General features: G+C 30.9%; 1 protein-coding gene across 1 annotated transcript in view; it reads right to left on the reverse strand.

Moving 5' to 3' along the window:
- LOC111636028 overlaps positions 1–25895 on the reverse strand; it is a 45674-nt gene that overhangs the window by 10349 nt on the left and 9430 nt on the right. Inside the window, exons 2-3 of the mRNA XM_023381180.1 lie at positions 24381–24623; positions 8988–9290 (exon numbers count right to left, since the gene is read on the reverse strand). Of these exons, the coding sequence (XP_023236948.1) occupies positions 8988–9290; positions 24381–24536 (459 nt within the window). The 5' untranslated portion in view covers positions 24537–24623. The remainder of the gene's footprint in view (positions 1–8987; positions 9291–24380; positions 24624–25895) is intronic.

Below are 25895 nucleotides of genomic sequence, written 5' to 3' on the forward strand. Positions count from 1 at the left end.
CTGCATTATTTTCAGATTCATGCTTTACCTTTTGCAAAAAGTGTATGTAATTTTAGATTGCTTGCTTCTAGTTAAAAGATCTTTATAAATTTCCTTATATGGTGCTAAGCACTTATGGAATAAGGAAAAAACATCTGGCAACACCAGAAGCAGAAGCATCGAGATCTGGCAAAATTGAAACAATTTTCGCAAAGGACCATGTGTATGGAGACAAGAAAAGAAAATTTACACACTGAAGTACTAATAGTTCACGAAAATAATAATTTTCGTGAACTATTAGTACTTAAGTATGTAAAAATTTATTATATTTCATGTTGTACGAGGGTTTTACCCATTTCTCAAACCGTGTCAGAGTGAATCCGTGCTATAAAAGTACCGTGTTATACGAGGGTTACCTGTATATAGCCATTCTTCTTTAAACAGTCCTACTGCAGTGACAAGTCTATGACATAAAGCATCTAATTTATTAGTCTTTACTTTAAATTTAATTCAAATAATTATAACTGTATTTATGGTTGTAAAACTTAACATTCAAATGCTTCCTGTAGATGGTTTAAGAGAACACCATTAGTATACATTGGTATGTATAAGATGATCCTGCACACCTAGGTAGTTATGGCTTCTTGTTAAACATTTACAGTTCACAAAAATAATTTTCATTACTTATAGTAGTTCACAAGCTTTAGAAAAAAATCCAGCAACAAGTTTCTTAACTTTCCTGACATTTAAAATTTTGGTGGGCCATCTATTATGATATTTTATTAAGAAACTTTTTATATTTTTATTATTATAAAATGGCAAAAAACTTAATTTTGAGGGTAGAGATGGATTTTATAAAACAGTTTAAATGCTAATAATGAGTAAAATCATCACTAAGTCTGATCTTACTTGAGATATGACATATGATCCCCTTTATCTCCCATCCCATTGATCTTTAACCACTAAAATTTAATAGCATCAATCTTCCTAATAAACAAACCTACCTGCAAAATTTCAGAAATTTGCAACAAAAAGTACAGGAGTTATTAAACTTCAAAGACAGTGAACAAAATTGTGCCCTGTAACACACACACACACAAACAAACAAACATCCATATAGGAAAAATTTGGAACCTCAAAATTGGTTTGCATTTCGACATTTAAAGGTTCCAAGTTCAAAAATGTAAAAATCTTAAGGGGGCATTTTTTGACTGATTGCGATACTTTACCTCTGTTATATATAACAGAGCCAGGAAACTAAATAAAATGGTACTGTATAGCTTAAACCCCTATGAATAGCAGACAACAAAAGGAAATGTTGTTTTCCTAATTAGCAGCCACACCAAGAAGATAATTACGATTCAGTGATTATACTAGAGGTTGATTAGTTTGATGATTTAAGGAAATCCAACACATGGGTAATCTGTAATCTGCTAAAGGGGAGATGCCTTCCAAGAGGCCTTTCTATGAGAAACTGGTCCATATTTAGGTATTACACATGTAGTTTTCTGGGTTTTCCTCATACTTAGTCAGTCCACTGGTGAGGCATAAACTCACATCCAACTACCAGTGTTCAATAGTTTTATCCATTCAGAGCCACTGGAGGGCAACAATAATGGAGGTTAAAAGTACTAACTTTAATATTCTAGTATAAGATAAATGAGGAATGCTACAATAATTATTATTGCCTTATTGTCCTTATTTCAATTCTTATTATATTTGTCAACTTGGACATACATTATTAATATATAATAAAAAAATTATAATTTTAGTTTTTTAAAATTTACTGATAATTTATTTAACATTTGTGAGAGAACCGAGGGGGTTAGTTGTCCCCACTTACCGGCGGCTCTGTCAGAGGATGGCTTTATAGGAGGGCAAAATAAAATGAATGGGGAGGTTAATGGGTTCCCAAATAAATACACAGGTTGAACAAGAATAACACATTTAATAAACAACTATAAAATTGTACATATCAAAGGCAAAAGTGAAGAGTTACAAAAATTCTATTCTATGTCGCAATAATGATTCGTCTTTCATATGGAACATCTAATCTCTATTCTCTAAGTTAAATTAAGAGACGAGAGACCTCTAGGAGAGATACTTCTCAGAGAGCGATTTCGCAGAGAGAGAGTATACAGATAGATATAAAAAAAAAAAAACCTCTAAGTTCCTGATCCATAATACGGGTAGTTGGTAAAAACGTTCCTGGATCGTCACAGCAGTTATGGCGAGGTAGCGACGGATAGGGTGGCAGTATGGGTCAGTAGATGTGGCAGTCGATGTCCGCCTTGTGGACTCCATCCAAGCCCTCTTTACACTATTTTTGAGAGGTGAGAACTATGACATCATTAATGATTTACACGCACACCTGTTCGTGTTATGTCCAGATGTAGCTAGTACGGACCACTGGCACAGAGAAGTTTAATTTATTGATATTGGTGTCTAGAAGATATGATTTTATAATATAAATTTCTATAGGTTTGACGGCTCTCATCCATAAGTTAACATTCATCTGACAATAATTTCTGTAAATTGATCAACAATCTAGATATTGTTTACATTAAACGTCGCGTTTGACTATGAACGAAGCGATTTATTGCTGTAACCATGTGTCACGTGCAACCAAAGAGGGGGTAAAAAAACATCTCTTATTCCCGTCTTGTTGATATTAACGTCTATAGAATTATCTTTAAACAAATGGAGGAGATTTCTTTTATTGATATACTAATGATTTTTTTTGAGGAGATCGTCTCGGTCATTGACCGCAGAAGGCCCCCTTTTTCCTTTTCACAAGGTTTATTAGAGGGGTGATATTGTTCTAAAAAGGGTTTTGGACCTTTCATATTTGTAGTTAAAGATGATAGCCATTGTAACCCTGCTGAAGAGGGGCGTGTTAGCCCAAAACACAGTTGTAAACAAAAGTATGTGTACAGGAGGTTCAATAAAGAAATTCTGTTTTCTTTAAGAACTTTTACTCAATTTTGCATTAATATTTAACACCAGTTTAACAGTCCTGTTAATAATTTATGTCCGAGTTGACAAATATAATAAGAATGCTAAAATAACATTGTAAGCTTTTTCAGATTTACTTAATACATTAAGTAAATCTGAAAAAGCTTACAATGTTAATTTAAACAAAATTGTCACCATTTGCTTACATACATCTTGCCTTACAGGAACACTTGACCAATAAAAATAAATATTCTAAACAAAGCTCAAATTTAAATTTTTGTTTAAACCATACACCTAAATGTAATAAACAGCTTCATGTAAACTAATCTCTATATTTATTTCATGTAGTGAGAAACTATGCTAGTGCTACTCAATACTAAGACAATTATGAATTTGTGCTGATCCATTGATAGTCCTTTTTCTTCTTCCAAAACTAATGTACAGGTACTTAGAATTTAAAATAGCTTTGCCCTCCAGTAAGTACTTTATCCTATCACAGACTATCTGTACATTATATACATATAATTTTGTATAAGTTTATATCACTTATGTCATACATTTATCTGGGATATGTTTTGAGGAATGAATGCTATTTGCATAGAGCTTAATCAGTCCAAACTTTTACTTTATAGTCATCAAGAATATGAGGTAATTACAATCTACAGCAGTGTTTCTCAACCTCTAACGAATCGTCACCCCCTTCAACGTAGTATCGCCCCCTTCAATAAAACTGTTACGTAGTATCGCCCCCTTTACTATAAATTCCCATGCCGAGGGCCAACACTAACGCCAAATTCTCACTGCATTGAATAGACTAGTGACTAGTATAATGTTATTTGTTTAATTATTGTACAATATAACGAATAAAATATATAGTTATTCTTAATATAATGTTTTACTATATCGCCCCCCAAAATATAAATTGTTATTAATCGCCCCCTCAACATGGAAAAACGCCCACATGGGGGCGATATCGCCCCCGTTGAGAAACACTGATCTACAGGGACAAACTTTAAAATATATTCCTGGCAGAACAAACAACACAGTCTTAAAAATTTTTTACAGGAAAAATCTTGAGTTAAAATACCCAATCAATACCAACTTTCAAGGATTAAAATACTATGTTAAAATTTCCAATAAGGAATTTTTATTTAGATTAAAACTTTAAAATACAATTTTCAGATGCATTTCGTCTCAAAATATGTCAAGGCTGCTTCAGTGGAAAATACTACAATCACTTCAAGGTGGCATTTTATATCACACTACCTTATCACATCATGCATCCAATGCTATTCCTTTATTCAAATTAATGTTATTTACATATTTGAATACAGGAAGTGAAGGATGTGATATAAAAACAGCCATCCTGAAGTGGTTGTATTTTCTAGTTAAACATATTTTGAGGCAAATGCACCTTGACATTGTATTTAAAGTTTTAATCTAAATAAAAATTTCACAAATATACAAAAAAACTGTTTTCATTTTTCTTTTCCACTGTTTCAACATACCAGTGACAGTCGAAAACAATTTTCACATACAGACACAAGTTTTGTTTTGGACTGTCACTGGTGTGTTGAAACAATGAAAAAGAAAAACAAAAACAAAGCTTTTTGTATATTTGTGAAATTTTTATATTTTTTTTAAAATTCCTTGTTGAGAACTTTAACACCATAGTATTTTAATTGTATATACAGAACAACCAACCCCATTGAAAAAAAAAAATTTTTATTACAAATAATCTTATTAAGATTAGTGTTGCAACGAATAATATATTCGGCCTGAGGCCGAATATTCGGTTTGATTAACGCACGTACGAAAATTGCTGCACAAACTGCATTATGGTAAGGACCCTGCCCTCTACTGGCCTGCTATCACTACGCTTCGCCAATCGCATTAATTCTTGGCAGTTGTAGCGGACAGACAAGAGTGTCATGGAAGTATGTGATAAATGATATCAAATATGAATAAAAATGAAATGACCTACACGTGTAAATAACGGAAAAAGAACAGAGAAGGACCGTGAAGTGAAAATGTGAAAATAAATATGAAATTGAGTTGATAACATAATCGAACAAGTCGAGGCAGCTTATTGGCACGAAATTCGCGGCCGTCAATGCCAAACAATTGTTGTCATAGACTTCGGAAAGCTAAATGCTTGTAATGAAAGTCACTTAGCGTGCACGGGCGAAAGCCTGGGGCCGTTCGGGCTATCAAGCTGTCTCGAATCTGTGAAATCATAACTGTGACTTATATCGACGTCCTATCTGTCTCTTTTCTCCGTTATCACCAGGCTGAGTCACGTAATTGTAAAATGGGAACTCTACGACGGAAAAGTGACGAATCGAAAGTATCGTGAGCGCGTATTATGATGTATGCACAGGCATACATGGATTAGAGCGATAGAGGAAAGAGAAAGGGAAGAGCAAAGACGAGCGCTTAAAAAGAAGGATAGGCAGGGTCAGACCCTCAGATGTGCAAGGATTCTCCAACGATAGGTGTGTACGTGTGCTGATCTTTGTAATTATAAATTGTGAATATATGTGACTAATATTATTTTCTTTTTTATTTTGTGCATGTTACAAGTTATAAATAAATATAAACAAACAACATTCACCCAACAACATTAAATCTAAATACCAAAATCATTAATTTACTGTGTTTTTGTTATTTATTACTCCTGTTTTTAGGTATTCGGTATTTAGCCGAATAGTGATTAAATATTCGGTATTCGGCCGAATAGTGAAAAATAGGCTGAATACCAAATAGTAACCAAATATTCATTACATCACTAATTAACATATAATAAAATTCACTAGTGCCAAGACAGATGGTCCAATTCCCATTTTTCAGTATCTGGACATTTTCTCTTGGCCTGTTGCTTAGCCTATCTAGTCACTGAATCACATCCCTTGATTTTTTTCTTGTGGGGGACCTGAAAATTATTGTGTATGCTAAGCCAATTTCTGAAACGCAGACATTAAAGCAACACATGGATGCAGCCCATAACAATGTATGAATATATGAGCATTTGGCAATGATTTATAATAATGGTCTTTTTTTTATACCATATTTATTATATAACATGATTCAACACACAGGGGATCACTCAATATACTCTTCATCAACATAAATGCACCATTGCTATCTCTGGTAACTTCGTAATGGCATTATAGAAGCATTCTTTGAGCAGTACTAAGACATCACTCATGAACAGTTGCCTGAAGTTTCATTATTAGTGAATTTCTTGCAGCAAGTCCTTCATGTTGTTGAATAAAGCATAATCAGATGGAGTGAGATCTGGTGAATGTGGTGAGTGTGGCACAACAGCAAACCCCAGCAATGACAACTTGTCAGTCAGTGTTGCTGGGGCTGCACTTTTGCTTCAGCATTGTCGTGTTGAAGCAAAATTGAACCTTGAAACCACTTCTTTTGGTGTTGCTGGATCCTGTATCTAAGCTGTAAAAGGATCTCACAGTGCACCTTGTTTCTGACAGTCATTTTTTGCCAAAGCCAGTTCATTAGTAGCATTCCCGAACTGTCCCATAAGACAGGGAACAACATGAAATTTCTTAGGCTGAGAACTTCCTGGGTGTTTCCATTGTATGGATTAGAATTCCTTCTCTGGTATGTGATAGTGACACCAAGACTCATTTACAAGTTACTGGCTTCTCAAAAAAATCTGGATCTTCATTGTACATTTTTAGCAGGCAATGATAGTCTTCCACCCTTTTGCCCTTCTGTCCCATGAAATCCAATGTGCACACACCTTTTTCATGTTCAAATCATCACGAATAATGGTGTGATGCCTGAAGCTTGTCTCATTCTCCAATTCAGACATGATCTCAATGTTCCTGGGAGTTCATGATGTTCATAGACAAACATTACTCACATTTCTGTGTGCAGTTTCCATGCCACTGGCAAAAAATCAGTACAGTAGAGTCCCGAAAACTCTGCACTCAATATCTCGGCAGTCCGGATAACTCGGACACACCCTGGCAGGGTGAAAAAAACCCCTAGTTAATTTTCATTATAGACAACTCTATGCCTCAAAGTATTTTTCTGAGATCTGTCTTATCAGGTAAATTACTGTACACTGTGTATCCATTAATTTTCATTTTCATATAGTAAAGGCTCTATGCCTTCATAAAGTATGTACATTTTCTTTGTTTAAGAGTATTTGGGCAGTTTATTCTCTGTTGTATTGTCAAGCAAACAATACATACAAGTACAGTACAGTATTTTTTGAGAAAACACTCGTACTTATTCTTTTTTAACCCCATTCCCGATAACCCGGCATTTTCACAAACTTGAGTTTTCGGGACTCTACTTTATTATCTTAGAAACTTCATTCTAGAAAAAACTAGAATAGTCAAAAATAAACTTTCCCTAAAATGATTAAAAATCACAACATTGCAAAATGATAATACCAAAAACATCCAAAAATCAAAAGTGGTCAAATAATATTCTAGTGTTAAATAATAGAACAGTAATTAAAAAAATTCCTAGGAAAAATACTTCATAATATTTTTTGTGTTTTTTATGTATTTTTCATAAAAATTGATATAAAATGAGAATACTAATATAAGTTTGATATATAAAATAGTTATCCTAATTATTTTTGTATTTATAAATAATATTTCCTTTTTAATTTTAGTAGTAAAAAACTGTCATATATATAATAACAAATGCTTCCAGCATGTCTTCTGTTTGTAATAACTTGTCACACAATATATTTCACTCATAACTTATATCACAACAATCAACATATATCAACTATCAACAATCATATACCATTTATGGACACACAAAGTCATTATTACAATCTAATCCACTGTAAATAATATCCTAGTACAGTGAGTGATCAGTTAACAAACATAATCCATTCCAAGACTTTGTTCGTTATCCGAATTGTTTGTTAACCGATTATCGATTTACCATAGATTTTTATGGGAATTTGATTAATTCGTTCTGGAGACTCCAAAAAATAAAATATATATACTTTTTTATTTTTTGGATATTTTATTTTTATATTTTTTATTTATTATGTTTATTTATATGTAATAGTAAAAATACATATATATGCAGTCTTGCATTTTTATTAGTCAAGTTTTTTCCGTTTTTGGGGGTTAAAGAATCTGGCCGATGTCGATTGCTTTTCTCTCTTCTTCAAGATTTTTCAGAAGTAATTAATAGCATTGTAATTGTAGATATTCCTAAGCCTAATATCCTCAACCTGGTTTGGATGCCATTCTAAGACTGTCATTCTGACATCATCCCACTTCAAAAAAACGTTTAATAGCAGATATCAACATTAATTTCTCTTTTTCAGAAGAAAACATATCTTGCTGAGTTTCTTGGTGTTCTTCTGTTGTCAGATCAGTTTCAGGTTCCATTATGAGCTCTTCAATGTTCTTTATTTCTCATATGTGATTTTTGTTACTCCTTAACTGCTTGAGTCTTCTTGATAATACAGTATCTTTCTTAGATAAGATTGAACTGCGGCCTTCTGTAGACCTGTTCAAGCCATACTGTCCAGCAACAACAGACATCAGACATCTGCCAACTCTCTATCTGTGATATTATACTCTCACCTTTAAAAAATAAAAACCGATGCAAAACTTAACGAGTGCCCGCCTGACAGTCTCGCGAGTACTATAAAAGAATTGTTTCTGTCAGAAAAATAAAAGGCTGGAATTACAAGGGAGAGTTTCAAAGTTTGGAGGACTACTATCCGATCAGTATATACCAGGTTGAGTGTCAATGTCAACGTCTTCTGCGTTCCAAAAAGTTTCAAATTGTCGTCTGAAGACAAGGGAAGACTGATTGGTATTCATTATTTTACGTCGTTTCTTCTTGTGTTTGTTCTGTGAGGTGTTCATTATCCAATCACGTGTTTGTTGTCTGAACATAAAAATCTTTCGTAAAAGTGTTTGTTATCCGATCACCCACTGTACTCTAAAATCAGTGTTAAATGCATAAAGTCTAACAAACAGCATATGTATTTCAGGGAAAGAATGCAAAACTTCATTACATTGCATATTTGTTCATAAATAAAAAATTAACCAATAAAAACTGCATGTTATTAAAGAATTATAAAAGTCTATTACCAGTAAAAATTCTTCTGTATCTAGGCCAATGTCATAAATTAATAATACATGATTAGGAAAACAGTGCTGATGTGACTTAATAAATTCAATTGTAAGTTCACTATCACCGGAAGCTACTGCTGTCACAAACACTGGAAGAGAGACATTATTCCAAACATTTGTGGGAAATAATCTAGGATTATCAGTGAATCCAAGAGATTTTAAATATCTTTCTTCTGGAACAGGATCTTTTTGTACTGGTGCTACAACCTGTAAAACAAAATTTAATGATAAATAATATATGGCTTATATAAATTCAGCAAAAATAACAAATTAATCTCAACAAATATATTAATAATATTAGGTCAGTCCATAAGTTCATGCCTATTTTATGATCTTGTTTTGCTGTTAAAAATGCCAGTCTAATGTGATACTCTTTACACTGAAGTGTTAAATTGGATCTCATTCATATAATACTGTTCAGAATTGGGAACATTTCAGTTGTTTATTTTCGTTAAAATGGAAGTAACAGATGAATATAAGAGACGTGTTTTATACTTTTTATTTTTAAATGATGAGAATGCTACAAATGCAGCCAAAAAATTAAATACTGTTCATAATCAAACTGTAATTAGTGTAAGGACTGTGCAGAAGCGGTTTGAAAGATTTAGAATTAATGATTTTAGTGTGGAGGATAAGGCTCGTACTGGAAGACCTGTTGACTTTGATGATGATGCTCTCTCTGCACTAGTGAAGCACACTCTTGAAGCAGAACCATCTTTAACAGTTGATGAAATTGCGGAACGTTTAAATTCATCCCATGGAACTGTTCATAGACATCTACAACAAATCGGAAAAGTTTCAAAGCTAGGAAAATGGATACCACATGAACTGTCAATAGCTAACTGACAACAACGTCAACTGCTCAACTCCAAAGCTTCAACTGGGAAATTTTACCTCGTCCACCATATTTGCCTGATATTGCTCCCAGTGATTATCATCTTTTTCGGAGTTTGCAGAATTTTTTAAAAGGAAAAACTTTTGAGGATGAGAATGTAAAAAAGGCTATTTCTGAATATTTTGATTCAAAACCGAAATCATTTTACAAAGACGGGATTAAAAAGCTACTATCAAGATGGCAAGAAATTGTACAAAATAATAGTGAATACATTATAGATTGAAATAAAATTTAATTAAAATTTTTTGTTGCTTTTTTTGTAGATAAAAATGCGCACAAACTTATGGACTGACCTGATACATTGTCTGTTTGAACATTGAAATTTTTTTTTAATTAATTAATCTGAAAAACTCAACATATATAAGCTTCAAAAGCTTATATATGTTGTGAATTTATATTCAATATTATAACATAAAGTAACTGTTAAAAGTTCTGAGATTCGAAAAGCCGTTGTGCTTAAAGATTTAAAAGTTTTAGAACATATCCAACTTTGCATATAAAATTCATTATGCGCATGCATATCAAGCATTGCATAAACAAAAATATATTTAAAAAAATATTATTTTACACCCACATGAAATGGTGGAAAACACCTTAAATAGAGTAGAGGTGAGTTTTATAAAAAATTTAATACTAAAAATGAGTAAAATATTTTGAATGATTGTCTCTTTAATCTGAATAAATAAATAAATCCGGTAGACTTCCTCACAGCTATCAGGTTAGGTACTCCTTTATTTCAATTTACAAATGCATTTCAGACCTATGCAGTTTTTGTTCCTTTTAATATCTGTAGCATTACACTGAGGAGGGGCTTAGATACTGCATAGGTCCGAAATGCATTTGTAAATTGAAATAAAGGAGTACCTAACCTGATAGCTGTGAGGAAGTCTACTGGATTTATTTATTTATTTGGATTAAAGAGACAATCATTCAAATTACGTATATAACAGCTACCACATTTGACATTGAGAAGAGTAAAATATTCATTTCGTCTCTACTCAAGACAGGACATATGTGTGACCAAGAGTTGGCACCTCTTCGATGCCCTGTCAGAACTGACACCACCGTGTCCTGATTGACATGGAAGCCGAGATGGCATGTTGATTCAGTCATGCGAGCGGCCACGTGTGCGGGATGGAGTAAGAGATGGAAGTGACTCATGTAGACTAGGTTAACAAAACAACCATTTTTTTGTAAAAGACAGGAAATACATTCTATACAATTTCGATTCTAAATCAAGTATCTTAAAATCAATTTAATACTAAATTGGTTTAGATAGGCCTAACTTCGCAATACTAGAGAGAGAGTTTACAGTGGTTTGTGAGTTGATATATACCTGAAGTCGGTGATGTACATGAGGTGATGATAGATTTGTTACAATTTTCATTGAGACTAGCAGTACATTATCATTGTAGAAGGTTTGCGGAAAGTTCCGATTGGGAAAGTCTGGGTCACAATAGTCAGAAAAAGTTCATCCTCACTGGCACCATTGGTCGATGATGAAATCAGAATGAGGAAAATTTGACATAGGCACAGAGAATGTGTTGGAGACTTTAATCCATGAGATACAGGCAACGACTGACTTTTTGGCTGTCAAATCTGATATCATTGTGACATCGCCTGGCTAAGAGGTCATCAGATCATGTGAATGCATCATTTTTGCTGTCGAGAAAGTGTAAGGGGAGATTTTCTCAGGTATCCGAGGACAAAAATTGTTGAGCAAGTATGACGACATCAACAATTGATTTTTATTAAAATTCAGAGTATCACATATGACCCACTTTCTATCTCCCCATCCATTGAATCTTTAACCACCAAAATTTAATAGCATCAATCTGTCTAATACACAAACCTCCCTACAAAATTTCAGAAATTTTCAGCCAAAGCACAAAAGTTATTAAGTTTCAAAGTACGTGAACAAAATCACACACTCCTCCACATACATCCATACATACATATAGACAGAAAACCCCCTGAATTTTATTGCATTTTTCAACGTTTCAAGGTCCCACAAGTGCAAAAATGTAAAAATATTGGGAGAGGCCATTTTCTGACTGATCACCATATTTTTCCTATGTTATATATAACAACCAAGTAAATAAAAATGAAATTCTACTCATTAAAATTTCTAAAGATACCAAACTAGCCACTTCTAAGCCAAGTAATTTAGTAGTTAGTTTCTATTTCATTCCTAATTAATTCTGTAATATAAAAATTGTCATTATTAAAAAGTAACATATAATGCTATGTAATTTGGAATATTTATTGTATTCAAAATGCTAAGTTACATTTATTGTTAATATTTTAAGTTCTTTATTTACATGGCATATCAAATCTAACTAAATTAAATTTGAAATGTATTCTTGTAATTTTTAAAAACAACATAATTTCTTTTTTTTTTTTTAAATTGTATAAATACAAAACGACATATTCACAAAGGTAAAAAACCTTGCTTCTGTCTATCTTTCCGCCGTTTCTACACCATCAGCAATCCTTAAAAACAATTCAAAAGTTTCCAAGACGACTTTCCTTTTTAGGCTACTGTTTCGGCAAAAAATGTAAATATAAGTAAAGCGTCCTCTGGTGTTTATTAGCCATTTTTCACAATATCACATTTTAAGTAAAAATAGTAAAATAAACTATGGCCGGCGTTAATTACATTTTTAAAAAATTGTATAAATACAAAACGACATATTCACAAAGGTAAAAAAACCTTGCTTCTGTCTATCTTTCCGCCGTTTCATAAATTTGACAACAATTTCATTGTTGTCAAATTTATCAAAAATTAATTTTCTCTTCAAAACATTACAATTCTTATTTATAACTAAAGTATTTCAGCAATTAAAAATATACTTCTATCACAGAGCTGGACCTAGTTTAGAGTAAATGACACTTTTTAACACTTTTTCCAATAACACTTCACTTTATTAAAACAAATGTTTCAACTAGTGATGGGATGATTAATCAGAATTGGAAAAATCTGGAATTTTCTGATAATTAGAAATGAGCAATCTCATCATTATATCTAATTCTTCCACATTTTATAAGAAAATGAATTATTTGTTTCAATTGAAGATTAAAAATTTTTGAAATTATGATATTAACAATTACATATTAGTTTATTGAAAACTCATATTGCAAAGCAGAGAGTATGTGACACCCCATACACAATGTGATTTTTGACATGGCAGACTTTTCTTTCTTGTAGTCAGAGCAATGAGAGAGTGCACTTGGTCAGTAGTAACTGTCCTCATTTTAGGAGAGATGACTTTAGGGTTGCCATCCAGCTGGCATTGGGCCAGCTTAACTGAAAATCTGTGTTCTGTATATATGTTATGGACTAAGTGATTAATACAGACATTAGAAATAATGATAAACAAAATCAGGCATTGTAATAAATTTCAGATGTTTTAACATAATTTATCAAATTGACTGGTCATTATGAATACTGCTATCCCCTAGTCCACAGAAAGCCCGTCGCGACCCCCTTCTGGGTCGTGACGGGCTTTCTGTGGGGTTGCCAACTTATACAGTAAACTAAAAAAAATATTCACTATAATGCAATTTTTATTTTTAATGGTGTCTTGAAGTTTGAAAAATTTCATATATTTTTTTAAAATTAAAATAAGTGTAATCTAGGTACACCATTCTGTCACAGTTGGTTGAAACATGTGTTGAGAGGAATAAATTAAATGTTGAGAATGACATGAGATTGGCGTTAACAAAAACTCGCCCATGAATTTTGAAACTGGTTAATAACATGCAATTTCAACCATCGCATTAAATTATTAAACAATTTAAAATAAAATTATAGTAAAAAAAACTAATTTCGTTGTTTTTTTTAATTACCTTATTAAAAATGCCTTTTTCAATTGTATCGGGGTCGCGGGACACTTGGCTTTTATAAAAAGGGATCGCCACCTGAAAAAGGTTGGGAACCGTTGCCCTAGTCGGACAAAGTGTAATAATATGTTGAGGGGTGATCATACACTAGCCAATCAGCACTCATATGAGTTTTGCATGTGTATTGAATTTAGTATCAAATTTTAAATTTGACTAATAGTTAATCTTATGCAACATTTTAATTTTACTTTTATCTCTTAAAATAGTGTTTTCTTCTTTAAAGAAAGTAACCATCATGGAGCAGTTGTTAAGTGATATGAATAATTGATTTAACAACCATTTAAACAAGTTAATAGCAGAAAAATGTCAGACAGTCAAATTTTTACAAGATCGGCAAATTTGTTAATGATACAAAAAGTGAGAGAGTCAAAAATGAAACAGACTTCTAAGTTACTGGAAGAATATCAGTGTTTACATGATATGATGTATCTATCAGAGAAATAGAAAAATTAATTGTGCCTATAAAAGAAGGTAATTGATTAAATATTACATTCACACTGAAGAAATATTTCAGATATTGCATGGCCCATATTGCTATTGGCCATGGTGGTAGAAACCGTGTGGAAAAAGAATTAAGTATGAAATATAAAAAAATATTAAAAGGGATATGATCATAATTTATTTGAACTTATGTGAAATCTATCAGAAAAAACAGTCTTGTGTTGAAGCAATTTTAAGTAATGAAATGAACTCAAGATGTCAGATTGATCTTATAGATATGCAGTCACAAGCTAATGAGCAATATAAACTTATACTTGTGTATCAATACCATCTAACTAAATTCATTTAATTAATGATTGTTAAAAACCAAAAGGGCTGAAGATGTAGTCTGTGTTCTTTTAGACATTTTTACAATTTTCAGTGTACTGAGTAAACTACAAAGTGATAATGGCAGAGAATTCACCAATAATGTCATCAAAAAAATGTGTAGTATGTGGCCTAAGTTAAAAACGTGCATGGAAAAGCCCAGGCACTCACAAAGTCAGGGTTCAGTAAAAGATGTAATTAAGATATAGAAAATATGCTTAGTTCTTGGTTGGCGACTAACAACACTAACAAATGATTGAAGGATTATGTTTTGTATAACTGATGTGAAATTGAGCACGTCATACCTATATAAACTGCATTCCCTATGAGGCCATGTTTGAAGCAAAGATAAAAGTTGGACTAAAGAATTTTATACTCAACAAATCGTTGATCAATGTTAATATGGAAAAGATCTAGACACTCTCTTTAAAACTAACAATGAAGTAAGTCAAAGTTGATCAAACTCTGAAAGATCAGGTACCGTCCAAGAAAATATTATAAAACATTATTTGATAATGCCACCCTCACATAGCAATATAACTAATGAAGTTCAAAGATCTACATTGTCTTCACAAGAAAAAGATCTAAACCAGGATTATATTACTATTACAGGATTAGTGAATGAAGAAGAAAAAATCCAAACAGTTTATCCAAAAATAGAAGAAAAAATAAGTGTGTCTAAAACAAGGGAAATAGCTTTGTTTAATCTTAAAAAGCAAGAAGAAAAAATGATTGATACATTAAATTCCAAACACACGGCAGCTAATATTGGTGATACAGTAAGGACTCGTAGATCGAACCCACAGTGATGGAAAAAATATTTTAATTGTTGTTGTTGCAGTTGAAGATAAAAGCCTTTACAAACTGAGTACCAAACATGGCATATTAAATCTATTATATTCCAGAAACCAATTTATTGTTTGTAAAGAAAACTTCATTTCTGTTGGAGATGTACTGGGTGCAGAAATTTCACTTGGTAAATGTGCAAGAATGTCATTAATTTCTGGAGACTAAGGCTAGTCGATACAACTGCAAAATTGGTTGCAAAACTAATAGATGCAAATGCTACAAAGGAAAAACTTATGTAATGCCAAATGTCATCAAAGTCTTAATTGCCTGAATAAATAAACTAAGAAAACATTCAATTTTTTATATAATTTATACTAAAAATGAAATTCCAGAAGTTTCCTTTAAGTTGATTTTTTGATTGAAGTATAAATTTGCTAATATGGTAATACTTTTCATTAACATTAGTTTAATTAATACACTAAATACTTACTTTTCAAAGATTGCATGTTGTTTATAAACTAACTTTGAAATAATTCACAAAAAATAAACAATTCTTAATAAAAAAAAGTGGAGGTTTTTTAATCAAATTACCCAAAGGGAATGTAACTGTATTCATAATGTCTGGTCAATTTAATAAATTAATCAATATGTATCAGACTGTGCCCATTTTAGTCATTATTTGTAATGAATGGGCATTATAAATAATGCCCTATTAATCACTTGGTCCATAACATATATATTAAAAGCAAAATATTCTGTCACCACCACACACAAATAATGTAAACTTTAAAAAAAACTTTTAAACAGTTTTTAAAAACATTGTTTTCATTTTCAATTAATTTAATTTTTATTTTTGGTTTCAGTGTAAAGATCAAAGTTTTAATTATTATTTTATTATTATTAACTTTAAAAACTATTTTTAATAATTTTTATTTATTTATTATTATTTAATTTTGAATTAATTTTACCTGCATTTTTGAACCCTTAATTACAACTCTCTTTGTTTGTGACATATCTACAGAAATAGTTTGTGTTGTTTTGCATAAAAAACAAACAAATTTTAATTTTTTAATAATTTCATTAAATTTTGTTTTATGAATTTGTTTTATTAAAAATTTTAATTATAACTGAGTTAACATTGATTGAACTATTGGACTTCCTAGTTTCAAATCAAGGCTGGCAGTTGGCAAAACAATTTAAAATATAAACAAAATTATATTTCAATTGATAAATACAGTAATACCTCAACTTACGCAAACCTGGAGTTACGCGATTTTCAAATCTCACCAATTCGTCTTTTGTTTGTGTGCCACACAACTCTTGATTACGCATTCCCCCCCACACTATTGTTCAGCTTACATGTTCAGACATGTCGCACGGAATCGAAGCATAGCTACAATTTATTTTGTGTTATTTATTTCTGTGTTTGTTTTATCTATGGAGAGTTGAGAGACTCTACTATGTCATCCAAACGAAGTAGAACTGATTCTTCTGCATCAAACAAGAAAAGAAAAACTTTATTTTTGGAATGTAAAGTTAACATTATTAAAGACTTCGATACAAAAATGATAATTTGTGAATTGGCAAAAAAGTTTGATCTACCGAAATCGACGGTCAGAACAATTATAAAAGGTAAAAAAAAAAATTCTCGAAGCTGCGAAAAATGCTCAATCTTTAAATTCAAGCATCATTTGTAAGCGTCACGGTATTATCGCCGAGATGAAACAATATTAAAATTATGGTGTGATAATCAAGTAATTGTGAAAAATTGTATAATATAATATGTTATACATATGTATTATCTAAGATTTTATTAAACATTTTTTTCTAAATTATTGCTTTTTTTAGTCTCCAGCCCCAATTAAAAATTATTTGTATGTATTTATATGCGAAATTATACCCCGACTTACGCAGTTATCGCTCGATCCCACCTATTGTGTAAATTCGGGGTATTACTGTATTATATAAACTTATTTTTAATATTTAGTATATTTAATTATAATGATAAAATGACTTGCTCATTATAATTATGAAAGTTTCTGTTATGATTCAAAAATGATGTAATATGTTAATTTTCAAATGCAATTTATATGATTCTGAGTAAAAATGCTTTTTTGTGCTAAGTTTACTGCTGTTTTGAGTTTCAGAAATTGATTTTTCAAGATGAGTCCATGTAGACATTCATAGCTCAAGAGAAGAATTCAAAAATTGGTTAACTTTTAATGACGACGATTTGTTTGGCTCATTGTATCACTTGCCGAACCTCATGTAGTGTTAAACATGATAGAATTAAAGCATTTGCAAGAAATACTGGTTGAAATAACATGAAAAAAAGTGCATCTTCTCCCTCCCCTGGTTATCATGTCTGCCTACAAAGCAGTTTCCAAAGATGAAGTCCCTAGATAACATGATGGGAGAATTTTCATGTTTCTTTCAAAAGACTGATTTTGGATTTTCCATTCTTAAGCTTGATGTTTATTGATTAATGAATGTACCATGCTCATAATGTAAATCATTAATTTTTCTAAATTAAAATAAACTTTAGAAAATATTCAAAAGATTTGGAATCAGGAATCATATATCAGAATTGGGAGTTTTCAGTATAACTGGGAGAAAGTTTAGTATTGTTCCATTACTAGTTTCAACCTCTTTCAGAAGTTTGCTTTATGTTTTAAATGTGTATAAGTTGTCAGTTTGAACTGAGAGTTCTAACAAAGCAATGTTCTTACAGTTTTCTTAAATATTTGAAATATGACTTCAAAAATTGAATAGTTATGTACCTTAACTGTCAGGAAATTACAAATATTAAAATATATATACATATGCCCATTACATAGATTATCTAAAAAGAAACCAAAGGAAAGATGTTTTGCTCTAGGAAGAAAAAAAACTAAAAGAAATATTTTTATAAATATGTTTGTTTATTTGAAATAATACAACTCTTTCTGCAACAATAATGTTCAGAATGAATAATGAGCATTTCAAAATACTTTTTCAACTCATGTTTTGGTATCTGATTCAGTACTGCAATCATGGCAGAATCAATCTCAGGAATGTCCTTGTAACAAATCCCTTTCATTAGAATTTTAATTTCTGGGAATAAAATAGTCCCAGGAAGCCAGACTGGGAGAATAGGGTGGTTGTTCAAGTATTACAATACTTTTTCAAGCTAAAAATTGATGAACAGCAGTATTGTTGCTCAAGGATGCATTGTCATGCAGTAGTGTTCAACTTCCTTTGTAAGGAGTCGAATCTGAATTTTACTTTTGTTTTTGGGGTTTTTATTTAGTTTGAATTATTATTTGTTTTGGGGACATTTTATTTTGTTAACGGATGAAAGCTCAAGACCCATCTGAAAAAGAAAAACCTAAATGCGAAAAATAATACTTTTACCATGACTGACACTTGTACCACCAATGTTGCCAATCTACCACAGCATCTCAAATTGAGTGACTTCTGTATAGGAATTAAAGAATAATCTCTTAAATCCCAATTGTAAATGATTCTAAAATTCAGAATTAATTTTTTGAAAATACAAATGTTTGAAGAATTGGAAAAGAAAAATATTTACAATTGTTAGTGTAAGTATGTAAATTCAACTCATTTACATACCTATACTAACAATTGAATTGCACAGCTGTTTGTTACATCACAAGCAGTATAAAAGACCCAACAAAACTGAAGAAAAGCAATGTGAAGCTACAGTTAATGAGAGATGAAGTTCCTGAATGAGTGCAATTGGCAATTAAAGACATTAAGACCATTTGGTATGATAGTTAGGCAATTTAGATTTCAAGATTCTTTTTATAATTTTGTAAATAGTCTAGTTTTCATATTTGTTGGTTTTTGTGGTGATAGCTCTAATATGATTTTAAGTTCTAAAGTGTTGGGAAAGTTTTTTGTACAAACTTGTTTTGGTTTTGGATTTAGATAAAGTATCATTGAATTTTATAACTTATATAGTTTGTCTTTTTCTAAGTTATTTCATATTTATTTCTATTAACTTATGTATCTAAATAGTTATAACATAATAAATCTAATTTTTTTGTCGCATAGCCAAGTATTCATTTATTTTGAAAAAATTTTCTAATATTAATCAGGTTTCATTTGAACACATTCATTCATGTTTTTTCCCATTTAGAAGTCCAGGCCTGGCACCAACCAACCAACTTGTTTTCACTTATGTAATGCAGTATGTTAGGTAATTTCCAGGCTTTGAAAAAAATCAGACATTACACCTTGAGTGCAATACTCTGGCTGTATGTGTAAAATTCCATTCCAAAGACATTCCAAAATACCCAAGTAAAATTCCCTGGTTGCATTCTGGTCATTTGGGACAAATTCCTGGTGCATAAATCCCTTGGAGTTATAAAAAAGCAGATGAGCATGGTCTTGACCCTCAATTTTTGGAAGCAAATTTTTAATTCCCAACTATTATATATAACAGGAAATTATGACAAATCGGTCAAAATATGACCCCAAAGATTTTTACATTTTTGGATTCAGGACATGTTGAAACATTGAGCAATGCAAAAAAATTCAGGGGTTTTCTGTATATATGGATGTTTGGATGTGTGTGTGGGGGGCATGATTTTGCTCACCCTATTTGAAGCTTAATACCTCCTGTGCTTTATGTCAAATTTCTGAAATTTTGCAAGGAGGTTTGTTTATTAAGAAGATTGATACTATTAAATTTTGTTGATTAAAGGTTGAGGAAATAAGGAGACAAAGGGGGTCATGTGTATCTCCATATTAGAATCAGACTTAATGACAATTTTACTTGTTATCAGTATTTAGAATTTTTTATAAAACCCATCTCTACCCTCAAAATTAAGCTTCTTGTCATTTTATAATAGTAAAAAATATAAAATTTTTTAAATAAAATATGATAACAGATGGCACCACCAAATTTTGCTAGGAAAGTTAAGCAACTCATTACTGGATTTTTTTAGGATGAGCTCATCTGATGATTTCCACATGGAATTTTGATATTTTATCAATAAATTGTGCTGATAATACTATATTATATCACACATGACAATATTTTTGAGAAAATTTGAGTTGTGGCAAGCTGTTTTGATGATGTCCTGAACATGGTGAATATGCACATGTTTGTTCCTTGGTGAATGAATGTGGAACAAAGTGAGAACACACCTTACATATGTTCAAATGATCACATAAAATCATGTGGATGGAGTCCTCAGACACTCTACACTCCTATTTTACAAGTCATATTCAGATCCTTAACCAATTTTTGACACTATTTCAATGTTATTGTCTGTAGTCAAAGTCTTTGGATGATCACTTTTCAGATTGTTTTCAATTGACTCCTGGTCATCTTTGAATCGACTAACCCAGTCATACACTTGTGTACAAGATAGGCAATCATTCCTATATACTTGTTTTAGTAACTTAAATGTTTCAGTACAAGTTTTCTTTAGTTTCATGCAGAACTTAAAGTTGGCATGTTGCTCCAATGCAATTTTTCTATGATGGTTACAAAATTTCGCACCACATAAAGGATTGTTATGAACTGATTCAAATGCTATTGTGCATGATTGCTAATGTAACATTCAAAATTTTGCCTGTTGGTACTAGTTGTGCCAACAGGCAAAATTTCTAGAACAAAAGTTCAGTTTCTTTTTAGACAACCTGTATATTCAATGCAAAAGAAAATAAATTTTTAAAGTACATTAAAGAAAATAAAAAAGGGGGTTCAACTAACAAAAACTTGGTATAAGTTAGTAATAGTTGTACCCAAAGCATACCAAGTTGATTGTATATTGTCTGATAATTGTATTGCGTAATCTACCAGTAACTGCAATGCCTTTGATAATATTTCTTTTTCTTCATTATTAATACATTCACCCATCCTCAAACTAAGAAATATTTCATAAGCATCCATCAATCTTAGTTTTACATTATCAAAAACCTTTTTTGTCAGTTTTGCCTCATTCCAGCATGCTGACACCCCAGGTTCACTTGCAACCTGGGCCAGTGTTGTAGAGTTAAATCTATCATTCCACACCAGGATTTAGTGTACTCCCAGAGCAAAGTTGTTATTGATATTATAAAAAGTTATATTTTTAAATAACTCACAACAGATGGCACCACACAATTTTAATTTTGTGATAATATGTCTTACAAGTTAGTTTTTGGGCTGCAATTTGAAAAAAGTTATAGACTTATAAATTCCACTATCATTAGTCCGTCTGTCTTTCCTTAATCTTGATAACAGAGTTAGATGAAATCTGGGACCTGGTTCAGTAATGCAGAACATCTAAGTTAGAATTCTGAGTGGCTTAGTTGGCGGAGCTAAGAATGTTCTGAGCATCATAATGATTACTCTTAGACAACTGGGCAAAATAATGGACAAAGTTAAAATTATGATTGCAACAATTGTTGCAAACAAACTGGTCGAAAAGGATGAAGTAACCAATACAATTATTCAAGTGGAAGCTACATCAGATTGTGACAATATTAAAGAAGCAATTATTAATTATAATCAATGAAATGGACACGTTAACTTCTGTTAAAATATATTTGAAATCTGTTATACCAACATATGAAAATTTTACATTTCAAAGTCATTTTAGAATGAATTAATGATTTAGAATGACAGAATAACTTTGTGATTGTTACAATAAAATACGTTTAGTCTAACAAGAGCCATCTTTCAAATTGTACGAGACAAAAACAAATAATGTCACTAGTAGAAGTTAGCATAAATAAAAAAAGCTGACTGAACTAGCTAGAATTCTAGAAATGGGAGGAGTCAAGCAGTAGTTAGAAATGAGTTCAATATCGCAGCATAACTAGACTTAGCAAGAATTCTGTATTACTGAACATGGAGGTCCCAATTACCTATATATGAACTTCTGATGCAAACTGGAAGTCATTATTTCAATTCAAACCTTTTCCCCTGCAAGCAGTTAATAGATGACTGGCACAACTCTACTGTTAAAGGAAAAGTATGATGTACAGGGGCAGCCACTACTAATAATTTCAGGTGGAGAACATATATTTTAAATTAAATAAATTAAAAATTGCAGCCTAGCATTGTGACAATGTCACAATAAATAATTGCTTGTTCTTAATCGGTTTTTGTTGGGAAAGTTATACAACTCTTTGCTGGATTTTTGGTTAAGAAGTGAAAGTTTGAAGTATACTACTAAAAAATATATTTGTATTATTAACCTGTACAGTTAAATTATTTAAAATATAAACATAAATATATACACATAATTAAATTACCTAAATTGTCCTCCAGAGTAAAAAATTACAGTAGCTTTAAACAATAACTGATTATTATTTATATTGAATTTAATGTTTCATTCTTATAGCCATATTAATTGAATCTAATTTAATTGTAAATTTTACCTGAAAAGAAACTTGACAAAATTAATTTTATATAGGATTTTTCAGTTTTTAAAACCTGTTTTTTTGAAGAAATTTGTATAATTTGAAAGCCGGGTAAAAAACCAGTTTTTGAGCCTACACTTAAAACAAAAATTAATTAATTATTTGATTAAAAACATCAATATTTTGACACAAAATCGTCTCTGGCATAAAACGGGAATATTGTTAAATACCAAGTTTCATAAAACTAACTACAAAACAAAAAAAATCATCCTATGACTAAAAAGCATCCAATTCAGCTCAATTCATGCTCTGAATGAGACAGTTGGGACCTTGGAGCTGTAGAGCATAGCCATAGGAGTAAAAACGTCAAATGAACCATACCTCTACAAGTGTCCCTTTGCAAGTTACAGTCCCCAAAATAGAGTCGCACGAGATTGATGACATAAATATCTTCAAAAACTTGAAAAAGTGACTTCGTCCAGTCCTAAGACACTTAAGAAGGAGTTTTTAGTGTTAGAGGTTACAAACAGAAGAATGAAAAATTTACATTTATTATTTAATGCTTTAAAGATGAGTAAACTCAGCTCAGTAGCAAGTGAGAGAGTTTTTTTCTATTTCTGGCAATTTTGTATGCAAAATTAGGACATGATTGAGCAATAGATCTATAGATATCATTCTTTGCTTTCTAAAATCATATTTTCTTATGAAAAATAAGAAATAAAATAATATTTAGCAGGCATTCATTGTTATTTGTTTTTCTTTATGATTTTCTATAGAGTAAATTTTATAGTTTAATGTGATATTCTAGCATTTTCTTTGTTTTGTTTTATGTACATATTGATCAATTTTATTTTGTTATATTTTTGAAATGTTATAAATATTAAATAAATTAAAAAGTTTTAAAATAAGTTGTAAATATCGCTTATCTCCATTTTTTTTTTTTTTTGGGTAAAAATTTGAAAATCGGTTAAAACTGGTTTCATAGAAAAGTTGAGATTCAAAAACCAGTTTTTTAAAAAGTCAGTTTTTGTATAAACCCTAATTTTATATTATAAATGTGTAGAAATAAAATGTAAATCATGGGATTATTAAAATTTGGTTCATTATTCAGTTGAAATACCCTAAAAAGACTGTTTAAAATCAAAAGAAATCTACTTATTAACAGTAAGTCTCCTAATGGATAAAAGAAGCAATAGTATGGTTCCAATGCCTTATGAATGAAAAATAAGAACAGGAAACTTCTGTTTTGTCTCCATTCCAAATCTTGGAGTGTTTTTAAGCTTTTTAATTGGATATTTAATTTTTTCATGTTTTAAGATATTTTAAAATATTTCTTAGTATGATAAAGTAGCCTAAAATGAAATCTTAGGGTTTAAAAAAGATATACTTCCCGAATATAGAAATTTAAAACAAAATTTTGTTTTAACAGACTATCACCAGTCTTAAATAATATGAAAATTATTATCCTATAGAACTTTTAATTTAAATCAACATAAAATATTTTACACTAATCATTTTGGAAAAATTAGAAAATAACTTACTTTTAATTTTTTTAATTGTGATAACTGTCGATGTGTTTCTGTAACAATTTCATGGATAGAAGGTTTTGGATCTCCATAAAGGCATACAATAATACTTGTTGCTATAATACATGCTAAGAGACCAACAAAACTTTTGGTCTTCATCTGTTGTAGCATCACATTAACTTCTAAATATTTTGAAGTGACAAGATATTTGCTTCTTCATTTGATACTATTGTATTTTTTTAATATGATGCAATAATTCTGAAAAGTAAATAGTTGTAATTAATATATATAAATTATAATAATCCAATACTTTAACATTGCAAAATGATGTGAAGTTTTATTGGTTATATTTTAAGGCTACTTAATAATCAGAATCAAAGCAATTCGTCCAGAGGCAGGCAGTTAGGCCACTCTCGCAATAAGTTTAACAGTCAGTTTTAAATAACTTAATTTTTAAGTTTAAATTTAGACTTTTCTGAAAGAAAAGAATTGTCCTAGAACAGGATACAAACCTGCAACCCCTGTTTGCCATGCAGTTAGTTGCATTGCCAGTTACTCATCCAATGCCATCCAATTCCCTGTTCCAGAAATACTAATTAATTCAGATATAATCATACTGGTCATTCATGAGATTAAAAGTCAGCTGAGAGCCAAAGAGGATCTTGGGTATATTAAAGTCATCCTAATCAACACTGTGAACAATCAATATAATTATATCTGAATTAATTAACTCTAGAAGAGGAGATCACATGGGGTTGAGGTAGCGTAACTGGCAATGAAACTGCATGTCAAACAGGAAATTTGGGTTTAGATCTCAAGTATTAAATCATTTTAGAAAATGAATGGAAAAATGTAAGAGAGGTAAGTTTATTTCATCAAATATTGCACAATGAAAAACAAATAGGATGAATGAGTTTAAAAAGCTTTGCAAATCACATTACATTACTTCAAATTAATTTTTATTATGTTTTAATTTAGTGTTATGATTTCATTTGTTAATGATTATATTGAATGTTTAGAATACAAGCTTTAATAAGACATAGTTATTGTATACTTAATGTAAAAATATTTAAGAAATAATAATTTTGAATATAATAAAGCTGTTTTAATAGAAACTATGTTGTAACTGAACTTTTTCACACAAAAACAGCTGAATGATCTGCACAAGTGGTTTTCAACCTGGCTTTCACAAAATTCTCAGTGGGCTGCAATAAACTTATAGAAGTGTTACAAGAGTCCAATAGCCCATAATTTATTTAAACTTCACTTAAATGATTGTGTGTCACCATTACACACCATTAAGATGCTGGCTTACATAAAAAAGGGAGTAAAGAAAACACTAATCAACACAAAAGCCATAATTGCATCAGAATGCATCTGACAAAAAATAAAAAAGTGATAATTTGAATAATCAAAAACTACATTATAAAGGATTCAGAATTTTAAATGCAATCACTCAAATCATGCTTTGTATATACACTATGTCACAAAAGTATCTGGACATCTATAATATGTAAGTTTTTTAATTAT

This window comes from Centruroides sculpturatus, unplaced genomic scaffold, assembly GCF_000671375.1.
Source record: "Centruroides sculpturatus isolate CEXI.00-Female unplaced genomic scaffold, Cexi_2.0 scaffold915, whole genome shotgun sequence".
Classification (NCBI taxonomy): Eukaryota; Metazoa; Arthropoda; class Arachnida; order Scorpiones; family Buthidae; genus Centruroides; species Centruroides sculpturatus.